Genomic DNA, 22,112 nt, shown 5'->3' with positions numbered 1-22,112 from the left:
TTTTAGAATCCTAAAATTTGTTTTCATCTGGAAGATATGCTGCCCTCATTTAATTGACGAAACAATGCTTTCAGAGGTCACAAAGCTATTTATTGGCGTATTTAACCAACACTATTTTGATGTTCCAGCACCTCCTAAAGAAACAGTAGGTGTCGTCTTAAAAAAAGCACGTAACTGGTTGCCAAAGAGAAAAAATAGTGTTGAAATGGGATGTGATCTGTTAGAAATAATGAACAATCATGAATTTGATGTGATAGCGGTAGAAATAAAAATAATTCAGTTACATCTGTTTAAGGTTTAAAATAAGTAGAAATAATAATTAATAGAAATTAGAAGTCATGTTCTTCTTAACATTACCTTTAATTTCCAGTGAGCAGTCAATAAATAAGAGCTTGGAAACAAATTGGTTAGGTGTTTGGAACATATTAAAGAGTTGTGATGCACTTAACATCCACAGTCGTTTATGTGTGCCAATCCTGAGCCTGGTGAGGAAGCCAAGTCCCATGTGAATAAGTAACATAAGGAATGTAACCAGGAAGACGTCAGGTTTCACCTGGACCAAATTTTGTGCAATTAAGTGTTTCAAGAGATCTTTAGCCAGGTGTAACTTAATCAGTTTAAGGCATTCTCAGCTAGGGCCAAGGTACTCAGAATGTTGGCAGTGGGCATTCCTGTGATATACCACGTTGAAAGTAATAGCAAACATACAGTGTCTGCTCACTTCGTGCCAAGAGCAAGAAATGCAGGTGTAAAAATAAAAAGAAGTATTTGGAGCCAGAGGCTAGTACACACAGGCGGAACTATATTAACACTTCACTTGAATGCTGTAAGAAATAATATGGTGCTTTTTATCAGTTTAGTGTCCTGGTATTTAGTCCTGGGTCTGGTTTCACCGCTAAATGCCAATGTAACTGGCAGCAGATTACTTCACTTCTCTCTGACTTCAGTTCTGTTGAACAAAAGTATTGATACCTGCTGCTTCTTTGCTCAGCCTCATGCCTGGAAGACAGATGAATGGTCCTCCTGAAGCAGCACATCGGAGCCTCCTTTGTGCCCCCTGGACTGTGATCACCTTGTGTTCTTCTCTTTAGGCAAAGAGGCATTCTGTTAGCCCCCTGGCTGCAAAACGGTCAGGGCATATAGATAAGGGACCCAGGATTCACAAAGCTGGGTTTTGGTAGGAAGTCCATGAACACCCTGGAAAGAATTCTTAGCTGCTAAGAGATAATGGTGGAGAATGGTAGTTACAGTTCAAACTCTGAAACTGAACTACGTGATTTTGCCCATTTTGCCACTTAACTAGCTATGTGACTTTGAGCAACTTACTTAACCTTCTCTTAGATTCTTATTTGTACAATTAAGACGATAATACAACAGCAGTGTTGGTGTACAGACAAAATGAGTACATGTACTTTTTTTTTTCTGGAATAGTGTCTGGCATATCCTAAGTACAGTGTTAGCTATTTTTATCATCAACATTATTTTCTCATGCCAAGTGTGACAAGAGCTTTCGTCTGGTAGGCATTGGGACCAGGTCCTTTTCCACTTCTGGAGGGTGTTAAGCTATGATTTTACTTCTTTTCTTTGTTTCTATTTGGTAACTCCTGCATATATTACTGAGATGGTTATAGGATAATAAGTGGAAGCACCTTAAAATCTCAAATGTTCTGGGGCACCTGGGTGGCTTGGTCGGTTAAGCATCCCACTCTCGATTTCAGGTCAGGTCATGATCTCACAGTCGGGAGATCAAGCCCTGCGTCAGGCTCCGTGCTGGTATCGCAGAGCCTGCTTGGGATTCTCTCTCTCCCTCTCTCTCTCTGCCCCTCCCGAACTCTGAAAATAAATAAAAAATTTAAAAAACCTCAAATGTTCTGTATCTATGATAGATCTAGTTTATCATATGTATGACTTAATATCTATTATATCATAACAGAGTAAGCCAAATCATACCTCTCCCGGGTGTTTAACTATCTCAGGTTTGCAATGATAACACCTTGAAAATCTTTCTAAAATAATAGAGCACTATGTAGATTCAAATTACAATAATATTATTGTACAATTATTAGTAATTCTTAGTGCTTTTTTAAAAAATTGAAACAGGATTTTTTTTTCCTCCCTTGTAAATATTTACACATGTCAAAGGCTATATAGATTCCCTTTATTTTTAGAGTTTGAAATTTGATCCAGAGATTTGAAAAATATACTACAGCTAGCTATATAAAAAAAAATATAAGAATATCCTTGCCTTTTTATTTGAAGAAAAGAAAGAATAAGGTAGAGCTGCCTGCCCATAAAGAACATCAGGTTTTTCTTAGCTCCTGGAAGGGAGGCAAGGGTTGCATGCAGGAGGCACGCTTAATACTGGGTCCAGCTCACTTTTGCACTGTATAATCTCCGATCTTGCTGCAGAGGGGGTGCACTTGTAGGGAAAGGCATTGCTGCGGGCCACCCATGTCTTCATGCTTATGCAACTCTAGAGCCTGAACCCTTAGGGATCGCTCAGCACCTCCTTCTCCTTCCTGTGGCTTTCTTTTGGGTCTTTGTGATGTCTTCCAGCTACAGAATTTGATTGGTAAAGATACAAACAAAGAAGGGAATTAAAATTCTCACAATTTTACTACTTCTTAACCCGGAAAAGGAAATGTGGTGGCTGAGAAGAGTCAAACTCTTGGCTGTAATTCATTTATAGGATTTAGCTTTAGATTTAATATACTGATCTGATCATGCACAGATCATCAAAACTCAGCTGACATGTAGAAAATGGAAAAATTATATGTGATGTTTGTGATGGAATGTATAGATGTATGTTCAGAGTAATTGTGTTCTTAAATATATTACATACTCAGGAATTTCTTTTAGGGGGATCATATATTCTCTTCGTGATGCAATATGACAGAGTGAAAACAGGTAATTACTTGTTAGTGAAAATAAAATAGGAATATCATATACATTAATGGTATGTTTCACACATTTCGATAAATGTGATTTTTTTTTTTTACGACTACCAATAAAGATAGTTTGTGGAATAAAGAAACTCTTCTTACTAGGAGTTATTTTAGGGCATTTAGAACTATTTGGTTAATTCCTATAAAACTTTCAAGTGATTTAGATGGCCATAAAAGCTTCACAGTTTCAATAGCCTACACCTCTGAATGTTTCCATTTATTTATACCCATCAGTTTGTCAATATACTGCAGACATTCATGTGTTATCTCTAAATAGATTTCCTATTTATGTGACAACAATGCAAATTGGCTTTTAACCATTACCTGGAAATGAAGTAGGATTTCTTCCATTGGTAAATATTCCTGGACTTAATGTATGTATTGTTCTGAGAATATATCACGTAAATAATTTTTATTCCTATAGTTTGCTGTTGGTTTTAGTTTTTTGCACTCTTGGATTATTTACTGCCTGACTGTTATATGCCCTTGAGCATTATTAACTGCCTTTAAACCTTATAATAACTTACTCAACTCCGTTACTTGAATCTGTTTATTAACCTTTTATGCCATTTTACTGCCCATTAGAATATTTAAGTTATAAAGGTAGAAAAGACTTTAGAAAGGAGAGTGCCAAGGGGACTGGATGCAAAGTCAGGGGCCCTGGGCTCTGTCCATTAACCTCTTCCTTTGCTCATTTGTAAAATAAGGTCGAAAGCATTTGAGCTTTAGAAATATGATGCTTAGAGACAGGACAGAGGGCAGCAGGTGAAAAGAGAAAGGAGAAGCTGTAAAAAAGTCAAATAAAAAGAGTTTAAAAAAAGAAAAAGTATTAAAAATGAAGAGAGAGTAGAAGAGAGGGACCCAATTACCAATAATGTGAAACCACATGATCAGAAAAACTTAAACATCTGTTCAACTTTTATCGTCTAGAAAAAGTGATCACACCATGTCTAACTATAATTCCTTTGCCAAAGACACCAAGGGCCAAGGACAGAATTGCAGTTGAAGAATTTCTTCTGCTTCCTACACATCCAGAAACCGAGAGTCACAGATACTCTTGCCTCGTGTCCCACTTGGTACAATTTGCAGGAATTTTGGCAGATGGTTCTAAAAAGGACTTTAAAAAATATGTAGTAGTACAAGGAACTCTAAAAATAATAAATAAAACTAAAACGTAAATATCCTGCCATTCAGTAGCATCAACATTTATCACCACCCTCTATATGCTACGTACTAGGGATACCTAGAAGTTGCTTCTGTAGCTAGTCCACCAAAGGACTTCTAGTTCTTGCAGCCTAGAAAGAATATCAGTTCTTAAGTGGGCTGGCATTATTGTAATAGGCAGTCTAACAGAGGGTGACATGTTACCCAGGAGGGTATGGCCCAGGAGGACTCTTCATAGACACGCATGGGTCTAAGCCAGTGCTCCCAACAGAACACTCTGCCGTAGTAGGAAAGTTCTATGTTAGTGATATCCAGTATGGTAGCAGTGACCACATAAGGCTGTTGAGCACTTGAAATATGTCTAGCATGACTGAGGGAATGGATATTTAACTTCATGTAATTTTAATTAAGCTTAATTCAAATAACGACATATTACTAATGGCTAGTATACTGGATAGCACTGTTCTAGACACTTCTTAAAAATAGCAATAAGCAGTGACTAGGACTTACAACAAGATATAAATAATAATACCATATATTGAGCGCCCACAACAGATTAAGAATTATGCTTGACGGATATTATCTCTAATGCTCACAAAAAGAGTAACTTCATTTCACAAAGGAAAAAATTTGAGGTTCACGATATCACCGTCCAGCTCACAATTAATTGTGAGAGCTGGAATCTGAACCCAGTTGGTCTAACTCCAGAGCTGGATAATTTCTGCTATTATGCCAAAGACTTTTCTACACTCTCTGAAGACTCTTTCAAGTACATCTTCCCCTTGGTTTATGGATCAGTTAGGAACATACCTTTCACTTGGTCACATGGCACGATTACAGAGTCCATATTAACTCTTCTGAATGTGGAGGTATCACTGCCCTGAAGCTTTCTTTTCTCTTCCTGTGTGACCCATGTCTTTCAAACAATATTGTAAGAGTTGAGAGTCTAGCCCAGTTGTCTGAGTAGTGAGCTGATCTACCTTTAAGTATGTTTCCCCATTAGATGCTGGGAAGCATCAAAGCATATGCCTAGGTTTGTGAACATCACACACAGCACACTATAAACTCTTGTCATTTGCGTGTTTCACTGTCACAGTTTAGAATAGTTATAAAATCTTCCAAGGTCTACACTACTAAGTGAACCCTGCTAGCACTTGGGCATCTGAGGCATAATTCTGCTTTATTTTCTACTCATTATGGAGCATACAGCAACTCTCTTTAAGGGCCTGAAAGTCTGTTAAAATTCTGTGTTCAGATGGTTCTTGCAGAATCCCAAAGGGGTAGTAATGGTAAGGAATTTAAAGGTACATTGTACTGCCCAGTGGTTATCACCCAGCCCCACTCAGTTGACACACCTCGTGACACATGGTCTGTAGCCACTTCTCTTTATCCCCTTAAAATTTAGCTTCCCACTTCAGGAAGCAAGTAACATTAATATGTATTGGTTTTACTATGAACGTGCCTTATCACGTTTTACTTTCTTAAAAGGTAATTATGAAACCCCCATGAGAATATTTCTATAAAGTATGGTCAAAGTACAGTCTTGTGTTGATAATTTAAAATGTGTTTTTTGGGGGTGCCTAGTTGGCTCAGCCAGGTAAGCATCTGACTTCAGCTCAGGTCATGATCTCGCGGATTGAGGGTTCGAGCCCCAAAAATCAGGCTCTCTGCTGTCAGCAGGGAGCCTGCTTTGGATCTTCTGCCCCCTTATCTCTCTGCCATTTCCCCCAACCCTCTCAAAAATAAACAAACGTTTAAAAAAATTTTAATGAAATAAAATATCTCTTTTTGACTTGTAAGAGCAAGAAATTGTGTTTGTTTTTTTTAATGGAAAGAATATGGACTGATGACCCACTTAAATCCTGCCTTTACCACTTAGTTGATTGTTAATGTAGAAAAGGTGGCTTAATGTTCCTAAGTCACATTTGTTCAGATAATCAACATAATAGCAGCACTATTATTCAACTTTTCAATGGCATAAAGCTAGTAAATTTGTGGCCTAACCACTGAGGAAGCTACAGAGCAGAGTGAAAAAGAAAGAAATCCAAATTTAACTTTTTTTCCCCTCTTTCTACAATGGAAGATTTTGTTTTATGTTTTAATTTATTGTCAAGTTAGCTAACATACAGTGTAAACAGCATGCTCTTGGTTTTGGGGATAGATTCCCGTGATTCATCACTTACATACAACACCCAGTGATCATCCCAGTAAGTGCGCTCCTCAATGCCCATCACCCATGGGGGAAGGGAAGGGGAAAAAATAGTTTCAAACAGAGAGGGAGGCCAACCATAAGAGACTCTTGAATGTGGAGAACAAACTGAGGGTTGATTGGGGAGGGGGAGGGATTGGTTTTCTTTTCTAATAGGCAAAGGTTCTATTTAAAAGAAGGTACTGTATTATTTCTTTGATGACTGAGCAAAGGATAACCAGGAACATTGGATGGAACTGCTAATATAATATAGTAATACTTCTCAAAGTACAACAAAAACCAAATACATAGTATGAAAATGTTTTTTTTTTTTTATTTTTATCAGTGCAGGGGTTAGTGTTATCTAGAGAGATTTGTTAAACTCAGATTTCTGTATGCATGGTTTTGTTTTAAATTCGGAAATGTAAGAGAAAACATAATGGTGCTAAATTTGAACATAAACTATACTTTGCCACTAGTTTGCCATGAAGCTTTTATTCAACAAATAGTTCACTAAAAGAGCTGCAGCCTATGAGCTTTGGGCCAAGTTTCCCATTTCCAATTTTGCAACCGAAATTTCATACTTCTTTGGTTACTCTTGTGGGAGGAATCAGAATGCCAAAAGTCACCTTGATCTAAGCGGCCTTATCAGAGAAAAACTAAGTGTAGATTTTTGTTTCTCTTTAGACTTTTCTGATGTTTCATAGATAGGGTCACTTCAATATACTGAACTAGAGTTTGGGATTTTTATTTCATTTTTCATTGGATTGATTTTTTGGTGTTAGTCACTAAAATGATTCTAACTATTTGAAGGTATCTGGGACGTTTGGCATTGTTCTGTTATATTAAAGACATATATATTTAGTTAACAAATCATCTTTCTAGTTACCTAAAATAGCATAATTAAAATCAGTTGTATGTGAGCTTTTCTTATTGAATTTAGTGTCTCTATTAAATACATTATTGAAACCCATACCTTGAAGTCTTTTGATTGAGAAATTGGCAAAATAGTTGACTGAAGTAAAAATAATGAAGCAGCTTCCTGGTCATCCAGGTTACTAAAGATGAAAATATTTAGGATAAATTGAAGTATGAGCATTATGATCAATCTGTTTTCATAAATATCATCTTACACCTCTACCACTATTTTTAAAGAAAGTAACCTAAAATAAAGTGCCACTGATAGTTGTGCATGTAGGGCGAATTGCAGATCTTGAGCGGTTGCTTTGACCATTCCATTTTCAAATTTCTTATCATTAAAATGGAGGAGGGGAGCTGAACTAAATAAAAGTATAGGTGTGCCTGGCTGGCTCAGTCAGCAGAGCATGTGACTCTTAATCTTGGGGTTGTGAGTTCGAGCCCCATGTTGGGTGTAGAGATTACTTAAAAATAAAGTCTTTGAAAAAAAAGTACAATAGTTCTGTGCAAGGTGTATTTATATAAACAGTTCTATAGGGCACTTTACCTTAAAGGTCATTTGAAGTGGGAAAGATGCCTTTTTACCATAAACAATGGTCCATTTCTTGTTAATAAGATTTTCATTTTATATGAAGAGTCTTGGGGTGCCTGGGTGGCTCAGTCGGTTAAGTGTCTGACTCTTGATTTTGGTTCAGGTCGTGATCTCACAGTTCATGAGTTCGAGACCCGCATCGAGCTCTGTGCTGACAGTGCCTGTTTGGGATTCTCTGTCTCCCTCTCTGCCTGCCCCTTGTTTATGCAGGCAGTACTTAAGAATTTTGAATAAATGATCTTATTCTTAGATCTTTGAACTCGATCATAATTCATAGTCCAAGTAGCCTCCTTATACATGAGTAGAATTACCAAAGATATGTCCTTATCTCCCAGAAGAAATATCAACCAATTCTGCCCAAATCGGGAAAAAAGGTGAAACTTGTTAGGTGCCATCACATGGTGTTGACATAATAATATACATGACATGTTTAAAGTTAATGTAGTAGACTATAATTAAAATTAAACTATATAATCCTAGAAGAACTTATTTCAATTGTTTTCAAATACAAGATGGTTTAATAATGTGGGTCACAGTTTATTTTTCACTTTTACAGTACATACATTAATTTCTGAAACTTGGGGTGATACGTAGTACACTTAGCTTGTATTAATACCAGTGGCCAAACAGCTGTCCGGCTAACAGCCTGTACTATAGATAATACCACAGAGGCAATCTGATTTTCAGTTTCCCCTTTCTCTAGATAGTAAGGTTTCCTTCATCTTGTTATCCTACTCTCAAGACCTCCTCTAAATACATTCAGTAGCATTTCCCAAACGGTTTATTAGTTGTATAGTTCCCAAGAAAATGCTGGGTTTCGCTTGACAGAACTTTAGGGTATTGATTTGTTTGGGGGTTCCTGGGTTAAGGTTTATTCTTTGTCTCTTAGAGATAATTGAGAAGATTTCTTCCTTTTTGTAAGCTCTGTGGAAATAGCAGGAAATAGACATTTATATATTTAAAATGTGAGGAGAACTAAAAAATAAAGTGAAGTATAGCCCATGTAATATGGGGCTTATATCCCTCTATGACTTAGGAAAATTCCTTGTTTTCTAAAGCGTGCCTAGGTTTTTCTGGTTTGTTTTTGTTTTGTCCCATCTCCAGGACCTCCCAATTTTCAAGGGCACTGTGGGGCATATGTAGCATTTATTTGATGTATGTATGTGTATGCATATTTTGCCACATCTGTCTCTGCGGACCTATCCTTTGTGAAATCCTAAACCTTGTATTAATGCTTAGTTTGTGATTCATGGTGTTCTGAGAGCAATTATATAATTTTTCTTAGGGTGTTTATTCGATGTGCACTGTAAAAAAATGGGAGTATTTTTTGGTAACTCTGCAGTTGCCTTTTTATTGGTGAATTTCTCTTTCTTTTGCTGTGACCTGTGAATATCACTGCAGGCTCTCTGCCAATTTTGTGAGCCTCTGCCTGCTTCAAAATGGAGGCAGGAAGGTATCCATTTTCATCAAGAGGATGACAGTGTTTCAGTCTCTCCGACCATCTGGAGAGAGGAACTTTTGGAGCAAAAGAAAATAGGGATTTAAAAAAAATTATATTTAGCAGAAAAGGCAAGGGGGGAACCAATTAAAGTTAAACTATACCTTATGAATTTATGCTTTTCCACTATGCTCTCTTCTTTAAAGGAAACCTAAACAGGAAAATACACAGGCTATTTTTATAAAGGACTGGTTCTCCAACTCTCATGAGTATTAGTAAACGAATGTTCAGTAAATTAGGATTTTGGCACACTTTTTTTAAGTTTATTGCACACACAAATATAATAAGAGCTATAAAGGAGTGCTCCCCCCTCTTCCTGTGTACATGCTGATTGTTGGTGGTCTATGTAGATCTGGGCTTTTAATGGTCTTTTTTCATGCAGCTCTGCAAAAAGCTGACACTATGGGAATTTAATATTCCAAGATGTATTTGTCACTTTCTGTGGTCTGGATAGTGTATTCGTTTTCTGGGTCTCTGTCTCTTTCTCTCAGAAGTAAAAATTTTAATTCAAAGTTCAAGTAAAAGGGAGAGGCTTGACGCATGCCCTTCTGTTTTCACCTTTCATGTGCTCAGAGGCTGTCTATGTTTAAAAACAACAACAACAAAAAAGGATGCTTGGACAGGACAGCCCTGTGGGTATTATATAATACATTTAACAAGACATAGTTCGCGGTATTCTTGCCTACGACTGGAAAATATCCACCCCTCCCGCCCCCCGGTTTTCCAGTCACACAAATATACTCAGCATTTGTTGTTGGTGGTGGTGGTGATGGTTTTTCTGTATTCTGGAAGGGGCAGTGTTCTAGGGTTTGACAGATCTGGGATGGACATGATAGAAATTTAGCATTTAGTGCCTGCTTCTTCTCAAGTAATGGACCTTGAGGTGCTTTGTTCAATGCAGCAAGGAAAACTAAATTGTCTCTCCTTCCTCAGGTCTATGCTCCATCAGCAAGCACTGCCGACTACAATAGGGACTCGCCAGGCTACCCTTCCTCGAAACCAGCAGCCAGCACTTTCCCTAGCTCCTTCTTCATGCAGGGTAAGATGCTGCCTCTTCTGCGGGGAAATCCACTGGTCAGAATCTCCCCAGGTCTTCTCAGGTCATGCATGGGGCAAAAGACTGCTGAACGGATCCTCAAGAAAATGGAATACTAGGCAAGCAGAGAATATTGAAGGCCATGCTCTTCTTAGGAATTGAATTCGTTAAAAATGAATCAATTAAAACTCTACTAAGACTTATTTTTTTAAGTTAAATCCCCTTGAGCAATGATGAGTTTAGATAAAACTGTTTGGCTTCACTTAGAACTGATGCTTTGACGGGGATGGTCTTCCTGACGGATCATTTCAGCGTCTTCACTCCCCCAAGAAGAACGTATGTGTATTTTTGGAAGTGTTTTGGTTCAGTGTGTATTTTGAGCATCCTGGATGTAGCCAGCTGGGAACAAATTGTCCTTATGTATAACTTCATATAAAAATTTCAGCCACTTATTAATTTATAGGTAAGAACAAGAGTCCCATTTAAGGTGAAGCAAACCTATCTGAAGACTGGAGTATGATTTCATTACACAGTGAAAGCTCCATCCCAACATGCAAATTGATTTTGGGTAAAAGACCCAGCTTTTTTCCCAGACAGTTTTAGAAAATTACAGTTTCACAGTAGATAAAGTGTATTTACTTTCAGTTGTGCAGTATATTGAATTAACTGTACGTGGATGTGTGCCCCCTGAGCTTATGCTCTTGCCACTGCTGCTTGGAAAAGACCGAGGTGGTTAGAGTGACAGCACCTGCCTGTAAGAATAGACTGTCCAGAGCTGCACCTAAGGCTTTGTCCCCAGTAAGCCTGTGACACTTGTTGTCAAAATGTGATGATCTTGTTGCCAAGTTAATACTCTGAAATTTAGACGTGGAGTTTGCCAAGAACTCTTGTACCTGTATGCAGAACTTTTAACTCTTCCTGCCTGGGTGTAAAAACCTTTTTTGAGTGTGCCTTGGCAAAGTGCCGAGGGATTTCCTTTCCATGCTCCTCTGGGAAGGGCCATATCATGGGAAGGGGAGCGCCCTTGGAGCAGTGAGACCAAGGGGGGGCAGCTAAGTGTCTCACTTAGCTTGCAGTGGACACACTCAAAATCATTCTGATTAAAAGGGCTTTATTTTCTTGTCCTTCAGAGTGTTAGCTTGTTTTAGGTTGTGAGTTCACATGTGAAATTCCATGGAAAATCCATGAAATTGAATCGAATGGGTCTCTTAGGATTGGAGAGAATTTGTTCCACACATAATAGAGCTCGTGTTCAGAAGGGTCCTTTATCTTTGTGACCTGTCCTAGGTGTAACTCACCAAGGGACACAGGGTATGTCACTTCAGTGTGTCCTCTGCCATGACAAAAGCCTTATCCCCGTTTGCTGTAAACAAGCAGCCACTTAGGCATCAGCTCCCCTCTTTTATGACCCACCGGAGAAACCATACCACTGGTGCTTGTAGTGATTCATCACTCAAAGCAGTTTTTCACCGAGAAAATTGGCAGGATAGATTTCTTCTGTCTGCCTTCAGGAAGGTGCTTGCATAAACTGCACACCGCATGGGAGGTCAGATAGATTAAAACAGCAGGCTCTTCTGGATAGCAGACCACGCAAAATACGGGGAACAAACTTGGCTTTTCTGCATATGAATGCCCAAGAAAGCAAAAAAAAAAAAAAAAGTTGACATTTATGATGAGCACAATTAATTTGCACACATCTAATTCTATTCTTTCCAAACAACATTATGCCAGATCATGGGATGTGATAAATATTAATTTACTGTGAAAAGCATAATTTATGTAAAGTACGTATTTTTATAAGACTGCACTAAGCAGAGTGTTGTGTGTTAACAAATCCTAAATGTATTTCCGTATACTGCATCATGTTGTCAGAATGTTTCAGGAGACTCTCGTTCAGTGATACACATTCTCAATTTATTTGTCATAGATGCCATCTATTTGAAATGTTAGGGCCTTAACTTCATATTTGAATTTAAGGTGACATCTAAACTTCCACTGTCTGAAGGCTAAGTCTTCAGTACATGAATAATAACTTTTTGAAAGTCCTGGTGTTTTCACATTATCATCGCAGAAACAGTATCCCATCCGGTTCCTGCAGTGAGGGGGGCATATGGTGCCCTGAGGATTCAGAGCTTAAAGAGACATACAGTGCAGGTGAAAGATATTTAGAGACTGGCAGGAGCATATCTCAAACTCACTACTATGTGACCTCTCATTTTTCGCTTGAACTTCCACCCTCTAATTAAAACTCCTGAGTTGTCAAAATCACAGACATGATTTTTTTTTTAAGAAGTCTGTTGATCATCCCTCCCTGTCCTTAAACTATTCCAGTTTTTGGAATTCTAATTTCTGCGCTTAAAATCTCAGTGAAAGAGAGCTTTGTGGTGTATGGTGGCGGATTTAACTCATGTATTGCTTAAATTTGCAAAAGGTTTTTATTAGACAACACATACAGATGTTAAAATAATCTTATTTTCAAGGAGGCAGAACAGGCCGTGCTGTGACCTAGCTGATGGTCCCACATTCAGCTGATGTTCAATAATTCTAGTTAAACTATTAGAAGAAGGGAAACTTTGAATTCAGCAACCACATAGATTTCCACCCCCCCAACCCCCACCGACCACCTTCATCTGAGAAACCCAGCCAAACATTAGTGACCTCTAGTAATAACCTCTAGGCCAGTAGACCCAGAAAAGAAAAAGAATCTATAAAAATGTTTTTAATATGGTGTTAACAAAAAATTAACTTAATGTTGAAAGGTACTTCATATAATGACCGTATCATTTTAAACCTCTTTTTAACTTACGGTTTTATAAAATCCAGAACCTCTCAAAATTGTCTGTAGCATAATATTTAACTTATGATAGGTGTGTATCCTTTCAATGGCTACTGAAGCTTAAGATTGCTATAGAACTATGTGCCAAAAGAAATTTCAGAACTATGTATCTGAGAATCCTGCTCCCTTTAAGTCACAATGCAATTTCAACATTAATTCTATGTATGTTACGAGAAAGAAATCTGATCTCTTAAGTCTGAGATGTTCTTTTTCATTATGACTTACTTCTTTGTATGCTTTTAAAACTTGTGAACTTATCAACTCTGTAATGTGTCAAGAATTGTATTTTTACCAAGAAATTTAGGCACAATTTCACTTTTAGTTTTTGTAGAAAAAGAGGTCAGGGGACTTCTAAGAAATGTTTTCTTTAGTAGTGTTTACCTTGCAGACTTGACATAACTCTACATAGAAATGTGTATTGCGTTGTTCTTTTATAGCTGAATTTTTACTAAGAACACTGCCTATGGTAAATATTTACATTTGTTTGGCGATATAGAACCACTTGGGAAAAAATGAGGCTGACTGTCTTCTGATGTAATCAGTGAAACAGCACAAAGACGGATACACAACAGGCAGCCATTTTCAAGTATATGAAAAAACCCTATTCTGTGAGGCAAGGCTGAATGCCTCAGAAAAGTCATGGTGTTCTTTGTCTTTTACAGATGGCCATCACAGCAGTGACCCTTGGAGCTCCTCCAGTGGGATGAATCAGCCTGGCTACGGAGGAATGTTGGGCAATTCTTCTCATATTCCACAGTCTAGCAGCTACTGTAGCCTGCATCCACACGAACGTTTGGTAAGGGCAGATTTACATGATTCTGGACACAACACAGCTAGTTTCTGAAATCTCATCCTCTGTCTTTCCATGCGTGCACACAAGGACTCTGTAAATGAAAGTAAAAGTGGTATACACCCATCATTCTTATATTGTGTCTGTGATCAAAGACCTACCTAAATCAGAACACCTTTGTAAGTCCTTTCTGGATTCTCTTTGCTATTGTTCTTCTGTTCATTGTGTCTTATTCTGTGCTTTCTTGACGACAGTGTTAGGCTCCTTTGGCACATAAAGACACAGTGCATTTGAGTTGCAGAATTTCAGCTATGGTGGATCCTTTTACTTATTTATTTTTTTTATTTGCTGTCTGTAGTTTTGAAGAATATACTGCAGGGGGCAGGGTGACAGTCAGTAGACTGAGAGTAGGTGACCTGTATCTCCCATGGGCTTTTCCACTTCCTCTTTCCGGCTTCTGTCCCTGGTGACAGCTTTGACCCTTGGTGCCACACCCAGAGGAAAGAGTTCCTGTTTCCCATACAGTCCACTAGAAACAGCAACCATGGGGTTTCCGTATAGATCGGATTCCCAATGTTCAGTAGCTTAGCTATTGAACTCCATACTCCCCAACCTCCCCCTGATGCTCCCTTGCCTTACTCAGTTGAAAAGTGCTGAGCTGTAGAATGTTACCTTGTTTTCATTACCGGAGTGGCCACTCCACCCATTGCCTACACTCATCCATCCTAATGTGGCGCTTTATCTTGAAGGAAGCAGCGTTCATCTGATCATCTGATCTTTTCTAGCCTCAAAAACTCCCACAGCCCAGAATCCACTCATGAACTTGAGTCTATCATCATGTGGAGGAAAGACTGCTTCTAGATCATGAGTTAGGTTTGAGATGCAATTAAGGTGGGGACTGAGCCCCTTGGGCAGTAATATAGCTTTAAAAATGTATGAAGCTGTAATCCTACAGATACAAAAAGGATGTGGCCTATCCAGTGATCCTTCCTGGTACCTGTGTCACTGCTCTTCGTCTTGAAATTGCCCCTTTCTCTTCTCCTAACACCAGATTCATGTGTCTTTCTCTGTTCTGCTATAAGAAATAGTACTTTCTGGATTTCTGTGGTCTGTCCTCTCTTTTGCTTAACCATTAGAGATATAGAAAAGGTGATTTCTGTACTATTCTGACAACATAAAAACATTCCAGAAGTTACAGTTTCTGATATCTTTGAAAATACTTCTTTAGTTAGTCCTAGTGATAGAGACACTGTGGTCAGTTAGCCTATCTGTTGAGGAGAGGCACATGATGGAGATGCAATTGGCCTTTTGATATCATCTGCCAAGTTTATATCATCTGTAAATCAAACTGTCTCAAATTTTAGCACATCTTCAGTAAATAGCAAATAATTTGCAAATTTCATCTTCTCTCCCCTCCTTTCAGGTATTAGAACAAACACTTAGAGAAATATCAACTATTACTATACTAGAATTTCTTCTTGGCCAACATCCTTATTTCCCATCATCATTTTCCACTTCTCTAAGGAACTCATGACCAAAACTTCATGTGTCCTGTGAGCAAGGAAAATTTTGATTACAAGTGAAAGATTTGGCAGTATTAACTAACATAACATGGAATGTCAGTTCTTCTAAGAGTTGTCCATTTGATATTTTCCTTCCTTCTTTCCTTCTCTTTCTTTCTTTCTTTCTTTCTTTCTTTCTTTCTTTCTTTCTTTTCTTCTTTTACTGTCATGCTGTAGAATTTTGATGTAGGTGGTTTGATTTTATCCCGAATTCACTGCATGGGCGGAGGTATCTTTAAAAAATGCTCAAATGCATAAAAAGTGTAATTTTAAAAAGGAAACCAACTACATTCCTTTTAGAAAAAAAATTTGTTGGAAACCTTAAAACCAAAACAATATTATCAACCCAGGAAGAAAGATTATTTGAAGGAGTAGACCAACAGGTTGTATCAGATGCTATCTTTGTAATGTCATTTATCTGTCATAGAACCCAGAGTTTTCATTCTTAAACATGATTATTTAGCAGTTCTTAGAGATATAAGGTTTTTTTTTTTTTAAATGGTAAATGAATTAGGTCTCTGGTAATGTATCCTAATGAATTTTCTCACTGGTAGGGAAACTGTTGGATTATTATATCTAGTAATCATTGTAATTTCAGTATTCAACCATTTGAAAATCTCTCATTGAAATGCCTTTCAGAAATCTGACACTGATTAAGAAAAATGTGAGTATGCAGTAGGCACTTAGTGACTTTTCACTTGAAAATAATGGTAATTCCTCACAATTTTTGCCTGTAGCTTTGGCCAGTCTCATGCAGAACAAAGGCATTGTGTGAGGAAAAGAAGAGATTTGGGGGCATAATTGGGCCAAACTCGTATTGTCTGTAAAGATACAACACTTTAGAAATGTTACTGTCTTCATCTCTTTATACCATGCTGTAATAGGATGTGTAGAGCCTAAACGCCACACATTTCGGTCGTAACCGTCAAGACCCCAAGCTTGATTCTTCCAATCCCCTTTATGGTTTCAGCCTCTACAACGCAATCCCACAGCTAATCTCTACTATGTCACAGAGGTACATACAGAATCACTCAGAAGAATGGAGTTTGTGGTTAAGCTTTGGAATGGGTTGTTGCAGATTTAAGTTTGGAATGACTTGGCCGAGTTCTGTTTAGAAATAGAATAGAGTCCTCTGTCTGGCATGGTTTAGGCATGGTCTTTGCGCCACAGAGTGAAATAGTGCTAGGAGCCTGGAAGTTTATTATAAAAGACAAGTTCTTTTATTTTTTGTAACATAAACCCTTACCCCAGTGATTCTCAACCAGGTGTGATTTGACCCCCTCAGGGAACATTTGGAAGTGTCCGAAGATGTTCATGGATATTATGACTGGGGAGTAGGTGATACAGGAAATCTAGCAGATAGAAGCCAGGGATGCTGGGAAACATACTACAATGCATAGGAGAGCCTCCCACAACAAAGAATTGTCTGGCACAAAAGATTAATGGTGCCAACATTGTGAAACCTTGCCTTAGCCCAAAGCAGGATTTTTCTTTGTATGTGCCACCACGTATTTTCTAATCTTTGAATTGTCACCCCATAAGTTGCTAAAAACATCACTAATAGAAATATTTTCAGTACTTTGTCAGAAGGCTCCAAATATGCTATAATTAATTGGGTATCATAAGTAAACATAATTAAATAGTAGGCATGTAAAGCCGTAGCTCTTTTTCAGTCTCCCCTTTCCATGCATAGCAAGCAGGGCAGACGGCATCAATAGCTGGAGTAAGAGAGGTTGAGGGCACCTGTCATTGATGGGCCCTAAATACTCTACGTGGATTGCGTTGGTTTCCCCATTAAAACCTATGGGGTGGGACTTTTTCTGTCATTCTCTAAACACAGGATTAACCCTCTGTCTGTTAAATCTTGAATTAGTGCCGATTTTACGCCAGGTTAAAAGTGTGTAGAAATTTTCCCTGATGTGATAATCTTCTTCCTGCTTCACCCTGTGATTATATACTCATTTAAATATTTTTCAAAATTCTTTTCCACTGTTTTCATTTTTGCATATCTGGGACTGATTTGTAAAGCTTCTGTATTCTTCAGAAATTCAGCGTGGAATACCACTGTGTGGAAATGAAGGCAAACCACCTCTTTCTTTCGGTTTCCTCCTTCTATGTTCAGTTTCTTTTTCTCTACTTTATTACAGTATTTAGCTCTCGAGCAGAGATAGTTGTTGTAAGTTTATGTTCTGTGACTTCCCCAGTCTTTTGGGTTAGATGTACTGTGGAACGGGCCCATTGTATTGTTATTCAGAGAAAATTTCATGGACTACTTGGGGTATTTTGTAAGCAGCAAGTAGAAATGAGCTTAACAGGTGGCCTAAGGAACTTTGGGGTCAAGCAAAGAGTTCCATAAAATTAAAAAGTTTAAAAGATTTTCTTGGGAACTTGGAAAGGTGAAGGTATCATCTCAACCTTTTCACTGAAGTTGACCTTTCAGTTGGACTATTTTATGTAGAGTTAATATGTATGTAGAGATAATATTTTCAAGGGCACCCACCATGTCATTGGCAGATCTAACATAGGTTCATTTTCTAGACTGTTTAGTTCTCTCTCAAATGAGTAGTATTTCAGTCCACTATTTATTAAATGCCAACCGATAACCATATGTTCATTGAGTGTATAAGGTAATTATGTGGTCAGCACTCAGCCATGAGCTATCGGATGCACAGGTATAAGCTCTATTCCCTCCTCTTAAGAAGTTCACAGTATAGGTGGGAATGCACTTGAAACAGAAAGCAATGAAAGGCAGCATATAATTAAGTGTTAAATGGCACAGCGCAGACTGTGAGTGCATTAGGGATTCAGAGAAAAGAGATCATGCAAGAGTTGGAAGTTAGAAGGAATGCTAAAGGAAGAGCTAGAACCCAAGATGAGCCTCACAAAATTAATACAGAAGTACCAAGACACCAGGGTTTTACTCCTATGAATAAATGCCTGGGCTTTAAGCACCCCTGACTTTTAGCATCATATTCAATCTCTAATTTTAATAGAATCTCTACTAATGATGTAATAAAAATCCATAGCTGATTAATATATTACATATAAGAAAAAAAGTGTATTGTACCCAAAATAGTTTTCCTTTACAGGTCTGTAACACATTCAGATACCTATGAGAGTGACTTTCCAGGGTACTTTTTTATCTTGAAAAAGGAAATAGCTTGATGTATTTTTGTAAACAACCATGTCCCTGTTAGTGATCTGCTCATTCCCCAGCAGATCGATCAGTAGCAACAAATTTGCTTCTTTACAGGGTCTGTGATATGCCCCAAGAAAAGCAGCTTATTGGACAATTAGGATAATAATTGAACTTAAAGCCAAACTTAAAACCAATGATTTTGTAAAGATATGCCTTTTTCATAGTCAGCTATCTGGTAGATTGCTAATGAGGAGGACATGGAAAGAAAGAAATCAAATCAGTCCTTCTCAGTTTGTTCATTCCAATTTAATTCAATAGAGTCATTGATTTATTTTACATACTGATATTTATAAAGGTATTTAATCATTGGTACTTTTAAAATTTTTTCATTTACCATTTTGTTCTCGCTAGAATTCAGGAAGATGATCCAGTTTTGCAGGAAGAGGATTTGAGGCTGACTGTTTTCACCATTTAGTGTCGAGAAGTTCAGGATGAAGTGTAATGTCAACCCCATGGGTCATGATATTGTTTTATTCATTGTACCATGGAATCTTTCTTACTTGATCAGTAGTTCATACAAAAAAATTAATAGTAGAAACAGTCTTTTACATTGCTGAAATCTCAGAGATACTTTTAAGCAGTAATTTTTAGATTCAGAGACTATAATCATTTCTCACTGTCCTGTATTGCCATTGTATTCTTCTACATTCGATGCAAACCCAAATAACTATGTGTCTTTGCATTTTATTCTTTGAAAAATGAAAGCTGTCAAATATACTCTTGGATATTTTGAAATTCTAAGAGCTATCTCCTGCAAAATGAAGAGTTCTGAAAGAAGTATTAGAAACCTAACCCATTAAGTATTTTATGGTTGAATGTGGTCTCTTTTTTCTGCTTCCTGCTATAGAGCTATCCATCACACTCCTCAGCAGACATCAATTCCAGTCTTCCTCCGATGTCCACTTTCCATCGTAGTGGCACAAACCATTACAGCACCTCTTCCTGTACGCCTCCTGCCAACGGGACAGACAGTATAATGGGTGAGTCATGGAAATGTCGATTCTGACGCCGACAGTCAATGTCACGGCTTAATAATATAGGACCTCTTTTTTCTCCTCGTCATCAAACGGCAATCAGGCAATGAATATCTGTCACGTAACTGAATGAAAATACATGAACCAAACAGAAATAGGCATTGGCTTGTCTATAATCACTTTTTTTTTGTCATAAGAAACTGAAATTTGGCTACTTTGTTCATTGTGAGGTATTAGATTGAACAAGGCTTTCAGTAGATCCAAACTACCTTGCTTCTCACATTCCCAAACGGTGAGCAAAATGAATGTTTGTAAGACAAACCGCCGAAGACTAATGAGATAGAGGGCAGGTTAGCTCCTAATAGTAGTTATTGACCACTTCCCAAGCCCCAGTCACCGTGCTAGGCTCTTACCCATGACATCTGAAGACTAGCTCCTATGAAATTCACAGGAGATTATTAATAAGGCTTCACCTCCTAGAGAATGTGGCATCGTGGAGTCCTTCAGAGGAAAAGAAGCGTTTGCTCCCTTACTGGAGAGGAGACACCTGGGCATCAGTGGGCCAGAAGGCATGTACTGCTTTCTCTCAAGCAGATTTACTAAGAAGTTGAGGCCAAGCAGAGCGCTGCTGCCAAAAGAACTCAGCCTTCATCCCTGGTTTTTCCTGATGTCCATTGTGATTGTCTCTCTGGACAAAGGATTCCTCCACCGGCGCTGTCCCCTGGAGGGAGGAGCTAGGCAGGTGTCCAGCTGTCCCTGGAGGAAAGAGTCCCAGGCTGGGGAGGAGGCAGCCACCCCTTTCCAGATGCACCTTCAACAACTCAACGACTCCGCCATTCCGAGGAGCAGGCCAGCCTGGTGCTTCAGGGTCTCCTAAAACCTCAGACTTCCCTGGTTGCCACTGCTCTGGTACTAGCTCACACTCACACCGTGCTTGGCCTCAAGATCACTTCTAGTGGGTCGCTGATGAGAACATAAACTGTTCATTTTCGAGAGAAGAATGTGTGGCAGAATAATCCTGCCGTTTATTCCCCTTAGCTCTTTGCAGTTTTTCATTTTCTTCAGAGAGTCCATAGGACTTGGGAAAGTGGTGTGAATCACTTATGTGGGAGTGTTTTTGATGAAAGGGAAGAGATGTACTTTGAAATGTTGCAGATATAATTCTGCCTAAATAATACACTCCCTGCTTATTCAATAATGTATTTCACACTTGAGACTAACCACCTAGCAGCCCTTCGCTATCATGTCTCACTAAGAAACAAATTTATAAGAGTTTCCATTTTTGTAGCTTTTCATAACAAAGCTTCTACAAGTGTGTTGCATCAGTTTGACCTTGGAGAGCTATGGACAGAGGTCACATGGGGAAGTTGGGTTAGCTATCAATGCAGTTTTGGCAGATTTGAAAAACAAGAAGAAAGAAAGAAGTGCAGAACTGAAAGAGTGAGGAAAGCATATTTCACTTCAATGTGGTTTGACAAATGGAAAGCCCCTCTCTACAGTCATGAGGTCTAGTTAGAAAGAAGGATGACCGGTCATTCATCCTCTTACACGGCAGATTTCCTGTCTACTTGTGGTTTGAGTAATTTTCTTTTTTAGGAAGGTATAAAGGTGGAGCAAAAGCTTGAGTTGAGGAAAGCATACTCAGGCACTGTCTGAAAAAAAATTTTGTTGATTGATTGACAAAACAGCCTTTCTGGGAGAGAGGCACCGCAACTTGGGAAGAAAGAGATGTTATGAGATGGAATAATCATTTTCCATGAGCTGTGGTCAGCATGGCCACAAGTCTCAGTGGGAATGAGATTTGCTTTACTTAAGATGGTTGACTCATCATTAGCCTGTGGATGAAAAGGAATGTCTGCTCTCCTTCTTCATCTGGTCTGGACAGCGTGGAGCAGTAGGTGACTACTGCATCCTGACGGACCCACCTCTATACTAAAGAGGGAGTGAACTTGGTACATAGACCACAGGGCCCTGTTTAAGTGGAAGGAAGGTCTAGGCAATGATAAAAGAGCTTTAATTTTACAGAGAAAAACATGAGATTTCTGGAACCCAGAAAAAGGTTTTTAAGAATAACTTTATTACATAAATTATTCTGTAATCATGGGTATACTTGTCAAAATCTATTAGCAGAATGTGAGAAAGCTTTATAATCTTTTCAGGAAATAAGTAGACATGGTAATTCAGCTTTTTGGAGGAACAGACCTTTATTAACTTGCATAAATGCAGTTATTACTTAAGGATTATGTTAAGGGAGAACATTCTAGAATGTTCTTTCTTAAAATAATATGTCCTCCAATTTCTTATATTAAAATACAGAGGAAAATTTAAATATGATAATAAGCCTTAGTATTGCATGCTGTCAAATGGCTCATGTTTCTTCACACTTTAATTTTCCTAGGCCTTGGATGGA

General features: G+C 38.3%; 1 protein-coding gene across 32 annotated transcripts in view; it reads left to right on the top strand.

The window, feature by feature from the left end:
- The window catches only part of TCF4 (transcription factor 4), a 352,018-nt gene that overhangs the window by 291,127 nt on the left and 38,779 nt on the right, over positions 1–22,112 (top strand). For all 32 annotated transcript variants that reach the window (XM_019815315.3, XM_019815321.3, XM_006938934.5 and 29 more), the window contains 3 exons: positions 10,239–10,344; positions 13,840–13,973; positions 19,576–19,708. In XM_019815315.3, coding sequence (XP_019670874.1) covers positions 10,239–10,344; positions 13,840–13,973; positions 19,576–19,708 — 373 coding nt within the window. The remainder of the gene's footprint in view (positions 1–10,238; positions 10,345–13,839; positions 13,974–19,575; positions 19,709–22,112) is intronic.

Source organism: Felis catus, chromosome D3 (genome assembly GCF_018350175.1).
Source record: "Felis catus isolate Fca126 chromosome D3, F.catus_Fca126_mat1.0, whole genome shotgun sequence".
NCBI lineage: Eukaryota > Metazoa > Chordata > Mammalia > Carnivora > Felidae > Felis > Felis catus.
Note: the sequence above shows the minus strand (reverse complement) of the source record. Positions and strands in the feature narration are given on the sequence as shown.